The sequence below is a fragment of the Manacus vitellinus genome, unplaced genomic scaffold (assembly GCF_001715985.3).
Source record: "Manacus vitellinus isolate BGI_N305 unplaced genomic scaffold, ASM171598v3 scaffold_3_pilon, whole genome shotgun sequence".
NCBI classification, from domain to species: Eukaryota; Metazoa; Chordata; class Aves; order Passeriformes; family Pipridae; genus Manacus; species Manacus vitellinus.
The window spans coordinates 46,354,857-46,363,284 of NW_021940535.1; the positions used below are offsets into that span (position 1 = coordinate 46,354,857).

Below are 8,428 nucleotides of genomic sequence, written 5' to 3' on the forward strand. Positions count from 1 at the left end.
TGGACCAAATTGTTTCTATGAGTGCTTTGGGAAACACGCATCTACTAGTATTTGTCATTTTGGTGCAAAGAGGATCTAAGTTAGGATATAATTTCCATCTGTTTCTACTGATGCCTCAGAAGTGAGACTACTTTTAAGGCTGTATTCTTTTATAAATCTGTATTGATTGGCCATAATCAGAGTCCAATAGTAAATTATTCAATATCTCAGAAATCTTTATGTCAACGGGAAAGCCTTTGACGTTTCGAAATCCGATGTGAGCTTCAGTGTTCTGGGAGCTTTAGTGTTCTGGGAGCACACCTGCTCTGAGTTCTGCAGCATCTGTTGTATCTTCAGTACTAATCAGTCAGGCTCTATCCTTGAATTTCAGTGCCCATAGCGGGGATAATACTGAGAGTCTTGGCAATATCTGGCCAATTGTGCGAGTGTCCTTTCCAGGGAACTATCTGTGTAGGAACCAATTACTTACCTCTGTTGCTTATATGTATTTTTAAAGAGCTTATTGTTCTGTTCTATTTTATCTTTGCCTGCAGGCTCATGTGGCCCTTTTTCAGAGGGAGGTGGGGAAAGGCAGCTGCAGTGAGTCTTATTTCAGGTTAATGAAATTACAGTGTTCCTTCATGGAGCTACAGAGTGTGCTTAGTGACCCAAACAGTGATAACAATGGAATCAGAGCTCTGATCCAAGGACTATCAGTTATAATTTAAGAGCAATATGAAATGGATTCAGTGTTTGGTCAGATTGGTCCACAGTGATATAATAAAACTGATGCAATACATGAGCAACTTCATAATAGTTATTTCTGAACCTAAAGAGTTCTCATCTTTTTCAGCTTTTAGAAGCAATATTTGAGCTTCTGCAAAGCTTATTTACTGCATTGGTTCTTAACTGCATGTTTCATTTTGATATCTTAGCACACTAAAAACCTGAAGAACAATTGAAGTCACAGCTGGCTATTTATGGTGTTCCATTTTGGTAACATAATAATATTGCTAAAGTTTTTTTGAAATATATTAGGGAAAGTTATTACAACATGACTGCTCTCTGTTTCCCCTTTAATTCTTCACAGAACATTTAGCTTTGTGCTCTGAGGAGTATGAGGATTACAGATCTTGTCCATCTCCTGCTTTATCCCTCTTGTTCTTTTATTTTTCTCTGGTTTTGAGAATGCTTCTGAGTTAAATTTGTTATTTTTACCATAAACACTAATGACCAAGTAGTGTTTGCATTCTGTAGTATTGTCTTATTCCGTATTGCAGTTTAATTTGGTTGGTAGACCCCTTCTGTGACTCCCTTGTTTCATTTTTCTTAGCTTGACATATGTCCCAAAACACTACTAGAGTTTGCTGGTAATACTTTCATTCTTACTAAAAGTGAGTCTCTTAAGATACATATTGAGATACATATTTATTTCAGATTTGGCAATGAACAGTTGTCATGGTTCTGTTACTCTGTCCATACTTTCAATAACTAAAATGTTGTTTGGAAGTGTTTCAGGGCTATATTTAGTTATAAATGATCTGCACTGGATTGTAATTGGAAATCCATCTATTTTAATACATTTTTAGTCAAAGTGTTAATTCAGCATGAGTAGTTACTAACAAACCATTGGAGTCATAGAACATATTTTTTTAAACTTTGGTTTAATTAAAATTAGAAATTTCAGTACCAATAATGTGAGATAAATTTCAGCAGACTGGTAGTTTTTTCATGGATTGACTTTTCTGAAATGTGCCATGAGCTCTTCATTTCTCTTAACAATTCCTTTCTGTTTACAAACTTTTTTATTTTCTTCTCAAGTAATTCACCATTCTGCTGACTCTGATATTCTCAGTTACCCCATCACCACTGCTTTGTCCTGCATGGTGTCTTTAAAGCTCTGGTGGCAGGGGAGCATAATTACAGACATATTCTGTTCAGTTCTATTTTGAAACAGACTTGGATTATAATGTATTTTCATGCTTTTTTTTCCTTAGGTCATTTTTAAATGAATTAATGGAATGCATCCTCTCTGAAGAAATTAAAGGGATTTTTAGTCTAACAGCTTCTGTCAGCATTGTGATGATAATTAAAGGTCAGTCAAAGCATCTTTGTCTTTTTATATGTTACATTTTGAAAGATGAGTTCTCACAGGATTTAAGGTTGTATCACTTGTAAATTATGTTTACAACTGTCTGCAGACTCATCGGCTTCATCTTTTTATCCTCATTTGCTGAAATGCACAGGACAGTGAGAATCTAATTTAGTATCTAATATTTCATTAAACCATCTTTTATGTTAAAAATATTCTATTAAAATATACAGGGGTGGGGTTGTTGGGTTTTTTTGATAGATTGTTATTTTTGAAATCAACATAATCTTATTTCAAATAGGTAAGAACAAACCTGCCCTTCTAAAGGATGTTGCAGCTGCCCTTCGAGGGAAGCTGACGGTGTGCAGTGAGGCCAGCGAGGGATGCAGCAGCACTGAAAGGTAACTGTGCTGTGGGAGACCAACCCCAACCTCTGCCCTCCCCTCCCTGCAATAATTGGCTCTGTTCTGGACTTCCATAACTCCTCTGGAGCCTTCTGAGTGATTGATTGTGAGGTTTCAAACGGTGGGGGGAAAAATGGTGGGGTATTGAGCCCAGCCCAGTATGAAATATCCTGCCCTTACACCTGCAGTGATTGCAAGCTTTGCATCTTTGGCTTGGGTTTTGTTTATTTAATTTGAACGTGTTATGACTTGATCCTCTATATTACAGGGTTCGGGTCTGAAATTTGGGTCTGTTACAGCAGGTGCAGAACACAGCAAATAGTCTGGTTACTAGTTCTTATTTCCTAGAGGATTTTTCTCCCACACTTTGGCATTAGGCATGTGAATCCAAAGCTATGCAGATGGTAAAAACTGAACTGAATATAACAGTGATTTTGAGACCTTTCACAGGTGATTTTATTTTGCTCTTTTTTGGGGGATATTTCAGTGTCATGCCTGGTGTATCTTTTGAGAAGTCTTTTGAAAGTGATTGGCTACATTGTATTTGCAATCATTTATCTCAAACCTGCCCAAGACAGAGAATGATGACAAATGCTTTAGCCTTAAGTGTTCCAAACTTGCTTAAGCCTTGAAATTTGTGGACATTTGATTTCTACCTAGCTGTTGAACTGCCCGTGGAATTAAAAAGCATGCAAAAAGAGACATTATAAGCACAAACAGAGAATGTGAAGAAAACAGACTGTGGTTATGGGCATTCATCCAAAATTACTGAGAAGGTTTGTGATGCACCACAGTGGCCTGAACATGCAGAGGTCCTTGTAGTCTTTCATTCTTCAAACTGATGATCCTTACTGTTCTGTCAAACAATGGATATGGACTAGACAGACTTTATAATAAAAAAACCAAAACCAAAAAAACCCCCAACAAGCCAAAAAGCTTCATTTACTCAGCAGTTTCTTACACAGCTTTACCAACCTGAGCACACTTCCCCAGTGCACTCTTCTGATGGATCCCTGGCCTGAGGCACATTGTTCTCTGGCATTTTAGTGACTTGACACAGGCCTTTGGTGGCTGAGCTGTGACTCCATCCAGAGGATAGAGCTGTGGGGTCTGTTCCACTGCCTCAAAGAGGCCTACAAGAAAGCTGAAGAGTTGCTTGGCTGTGAACAAATGTCCTTTGGTTAGGGCTAGCTTAGAAACAAAACCAAACACAAATAAACAGAACTCAGTTTTCTTCCCAATGAAATCATTTAGTGTTGGATTGCCAAGTGTCCTAGTTGAATATTTTTAAAAATAATAATAATTATCTGGAAAAAAAAGCTGAGCAGCAGGGTATTGTGATTCAGTTTGAGCTTCTTGTAATCAAGACAGTAGAAAATGCTGAGAAATTAAAGTGAATCTTAACATGATTAAATAAATAGGCACATTAAAATGAATAATTGCTGCCACTTGAGAGCACTACTGACTATAAATTAAAATGAGAACACAGATAATTGCTTTATGAATCTATATGATCATCTCTGTCCAGTGAACAGGGACAAATCAACATAATATTGGGGCAGATGAAGAGCATAAGATGCTACACAGTGGTTTGATTTCCTGATATATGACTGGCTACCTTTGTGTAATACAAACCCAGAGATAGTTGCAGACAAAATTCAGAGGTTAGGAACATGAACATGATAATGGGAAGACTTTTTAACAAGAATCAGAATTGCAATATGATGACAAAGTTCAGAAGCTATCATACAACTTTGTAGAATTTGGGAAGATTCTTATTTGTCTAGGCTTGTTGTGGATTTTGTCTCTCCAGAAGGGTAAAATAATTCATGCTGGCAAGAGGTTTGGAGGAAGTTCTGCAGTGATTAGGTTTTGCATGATGAATTAAAGTGTGTTTGCAGTTTCTCAGCTCCATGGAATGTCAGACTGGGCTGGGCCTCTGGTGGCTTCTGACGTGCCATTTGTAGTGCTGTGCTACTCATGTGCTAATGTACAACTAAAATGTGATTATACACAGTCTGAAATGTGCCCTGTTGTTTGTGAACTATTTTATCATCCTACTCCACTTAGCAAACACCAAAATTTTAGTTATGGTATGCTGCAAGCTAGATCTCTGGTCATTAATTTGAAGACAGCCTTCTAACACAGAGTGCTGCACTGCTGTGTGCTAAAATACATTACTGGGGTTTAACTCATACTTAATACTATTATTATTTTTTTGCTTCTGAATGCATTATCTCATAATAACTCCTTGAGGGATTATTTTATTTAATACCCAGGTATACCAGGAAATGGTGACATTCTTTAATTTCCCAAGAGACTTGGCATTCTGTGCCAGCATCTTAAATTTAGACTTAGAAGTAATCTATTACATATTAGCAATGAGAGAAAAAAGTAAAAAAAAAAACTGTCTGGTTTAGTAATTAAAGTGCTGCCCTTATACAAGGAATTGTTGCACTAATTTGGAAGCAAAAGTTTTCATTGTAATTTAGTCTTCCCTCTTCAGCTGAGTTAGTGGTTTCAGATGGCCCAGTGGGTCTATTATTTTAAAAATGCTGTTCAGTGCATTTAAAAATCCTGGACGACATATTGAACATTGAGAGAATTTCCTCAAGAGTAATGGCACACGCATTAGTTTAGTTTATAAAATGCAACTACTTATGCCTAGCAAAAAAACACAGATACAGCTGTCAATGCAGTCATTTGGAGGCAAGAGAAAAATGTCCCATGCTCTATAAAACCAAATGTGCTAGGATAATAACTTTTACTTAATACTGTGTATTTACATTAATTAGCATTTTGATATATGGGTATTAGAATTAGAATTATCTAATGGCTGTGCTGAAGGATATTTCTTTAGCATTGCAATTTAGCTAGCTCCCAAACTCTTAATTGGGCTCCCATTGCATCTGTAAATAATGAGTCTTGAATGGTTTTGGTATATAACTCTGGGTATGATTTCTCTGCCACCCACCTAAAAGTTCCCTGGAAAGGTACCTGGTAAAACTGCCTTAAACTTGTCTGTTTGGGGAGGAGCACAGTTGTCCCAAAGGATGGCTCGTGGTCCAATGTGCCAGGGATACATGGTCCCACATTACCAATCTATTGCTTCATTAGCCTTAAATTGTAAGAAAATGAAATTTATACAAAGTAGTATTATGTCTAAACCCACAGAACCTACCTCATTATCCTAATTTTATGGTACATTGTAAATTGGTTTCCTTTCACATAGAGTTTCATCAGGGCTTAAACACTGTAGCACAGTAGAGAGGAGCACTTAACAGCACTGGGAATTTGGGGAGCCCTGGCAGCCAATAGTCTGCTGTGGAAATGCAGAGCTGTCTCCTGCATGTCAGGTCTGTGTCTGGTGCTGAATGCCCTGACTTGTCATGGGTAACAACTGACTAACTTGGCTTATTTGGGACATCAGGAATATAATAAAAACATGGAGAAATAAATGCTTGTGAAATCCAAGTGACAGAATCTTTTACAAAAAAACCCACGAAGGATCATGTTTAGGGTTGTTATCAGTGAAATAATGTTTTGACAGAAGACCAAAGTGCCAAATTTTGTCTTTTGAGGGTATTTTAGAGCAGTGGTAGAAGATGTTGCGTGAGAACGCAACTGTGACGATGGGTGAGTGACATGTCAGGGAATGCCAGAAAAAAGCTGACCTTGGGGATGGTTTAGAAAATAATGTGAGACAAAAGAGTCAGAAAGGGACTAAGAGGGGTGTGGAGGCAGCTGAGGGAAGCAGTTGCTAATAAAGAATAAGATAGAAAGCTCAGGCTTGGGAAAAAGTTGACCAAGTGTGGAGAAAAAAGACAAAGACTGAAGAGTGAAAGGAAGAAAGTAAAAGAGTGAGAAGTGGTCAGTAAAGGACTTCAGTGTGTTTGAAAAGAAGTAACAATGCTGTGAAGAAAATGAGTGGGTTCTTTAAATAGATGATGAAATATTAGAAAATATGCTTGAATTGACATAGTGATTTAAACCAGGCTGTTGTTGGTTACACTATAGACAGAGATGATCAGTAGAAAAATGGGGAAGTTGAAAGGAAAAGAATCCAGCTATTTCAAAAGTAATTTGTAAAGGCATTTTTAATATTTAAACTAATATGGACTAACTGGTCAAAGAAATCATGCAGTAGATGTACTCTAAGAATCAAATAGTTGAGGATTGATTTGGCATTTAGCATTTCTAATCCTTTTGTGTGTTTTTTTATGCCATTTCAGATTACTGTGTGAATCATCTCTGAAAATTTTGGATGAATTTTTAAATCCTTGTCCACGCCAAGGCTTTTGTCATGCAAATTAAAGGAAGGAAGACGTATTGCTTTTTAAAAAATATTATCTTGTAAAATTATGAATAAGCAAAGTTTATTTTCTACTATGCTGTACATTTAAAGCAAGGACTATGTATAAAGGTGTGTATAAATATTATGAAACAGTAAAGACTGCTCAAAAGCTGCAAAGAAGTTATTCTATATAAAAGTGTCTTTGTGGGAGGAATATAAAATCAGTATTTTTGTATCTTTTTTTTGAAAAACAAAATTAATTGTATCATAGATATTCTGAGACTGAGGTACCACCTCAGTCCCTGGAAAAACTGCAGAGCATACTCCTAGAGGTTTTGGAAATTAATTTTATTTCAAAACATGTGTGGGACAAAATGGTGATTGGGAATAGGTGTTCTGCCTAACCAACCAGATTTCCCTTCCTTTTGTGGGAGAAGAGAGAGCAGAGAATGTCACGTTTCCTGTCCTTAGCAAAGACTTTTACACAATCTTATATAGATCCTTACAGCCAAATTGGAGAAAGATGGGATGGATGTATAGGCACAGAAGATGGGTGGACAACGTGCTGGACCAACGGACTTGAAAGATAACACAGCCTGGAGTGAGATTTAAAGGTGGTTGCTGTGGCTTTGCTCAGGGCAGACACTGATGCCACTGCTACTTAACACTTCCATGAAGAGCTTGGGCAATGGGATGAACTGCAGCCTTGGGCTCTTGGCAGATGACACCAGCTTGGGAGCAATGGCTGATCCCCAGGGCTGGGTTGTTCCATTCAGTGGGATCCTGACAAGCTGGGCTGAGGATCAGCCAGTCTCATGACATTCGGCGAAGAACACGTGCTCTTCTACCCACAAGGGGCTGATCCTGCACACCAGTGTAGGCACAGGGGAAAGGGCAGCTCATTGTGTCTGCACCTGCCTGGATGAGGACTAAGAAAAGACTTTTCCCAGAGGTGCACATGAAGAGAATATGAGGCAACTGAACCAACTTGCAGCAAGAGAATTTCTTGTTGGATGTAAAAAACAGTCATTATGAGAGTGAATTGAAACAGGAAATGGAACTGGAACAGGTTACTCAGGAGGTCTATGGAATATCCATCTATGGGGGTACTCATCCTTGGAGAAGTGCAGAACTTGACTGACAAGGGGGGCTCTGGCCATGCATTGTGGCCACACAACCCCATGGAGCACTACAGGTTGGGCACAGAGTGGCTGCAGAGCAGCTGGGCAGAAAAGGAACTGGGGTGCTGACTGACAGCAGCTGAACATGAGCCAGCAGTGTGCCCAGGTGGCCAAGAAGGCCAATGGCATCCTGGCCTGGATCAGGAACAGTGTGGCCAACAGGGCCAGGGAAGTGATTCTTCCCCTGTACTCAGTGCTGGTGAGGCCACACCTGGAGTGCTGTGTCCAGTTCTGGGCCCCTCAGTTCAGGAAGGACATTGAGGGGCTGGAGCAGGTCCAGAGAAGGGCAATGAGGCTGGTGAAGGGACTGGAGCACAAGTCCTATGAGGAGCAGCTGAGGGGAGCTGGGGTTGTTCAGCCTGGAGAAGAGGAGGCTCAGGGGAGACCTCATCACTCCCTACAACTCCCTGAAAGGAGGTTGTAGCCAGGTGGGGGTTGGTCTCTTCTCCCAGGCAACCAGCAGTAGGACAAGAGGACA

General features: G+C 39.1%; 1 protein-coding gene across 1 annotated transcript in view; it reads left to right on the plus strand.

Annotated features, from left to right (window-relative positions):
• NCAPG2 (non-SMC condensin II complex subunit G2) overlaps positions 1 to 8,019 on the plus strand; it is a 41,666-nt gene extending 33,647 nt beyond the window's left edge. The window contains exons 25-27 of the mRNA XM_029961843.1: positions 1,977 to 2,074; positions 2,373 to 2,472; positions 6,708 to 8,019. Of these exons, the coding sequence (XP_029817703.1) occupies positions 1,977 to 2,074; positions 2,373 to 2,472; positions 6,708 to 6,789 (280 nt within the window). The 3' untranslated portion in view covers positions 6,790 to 8,019. The remainder of the gene's footprint in view (positions 1 to 1,976; positions 2,075 to 2,372; positions 2,473 to 6,707) is intronic.
• Positions 8,020 to 8,428: the final 409 nt, after the last annotated feature.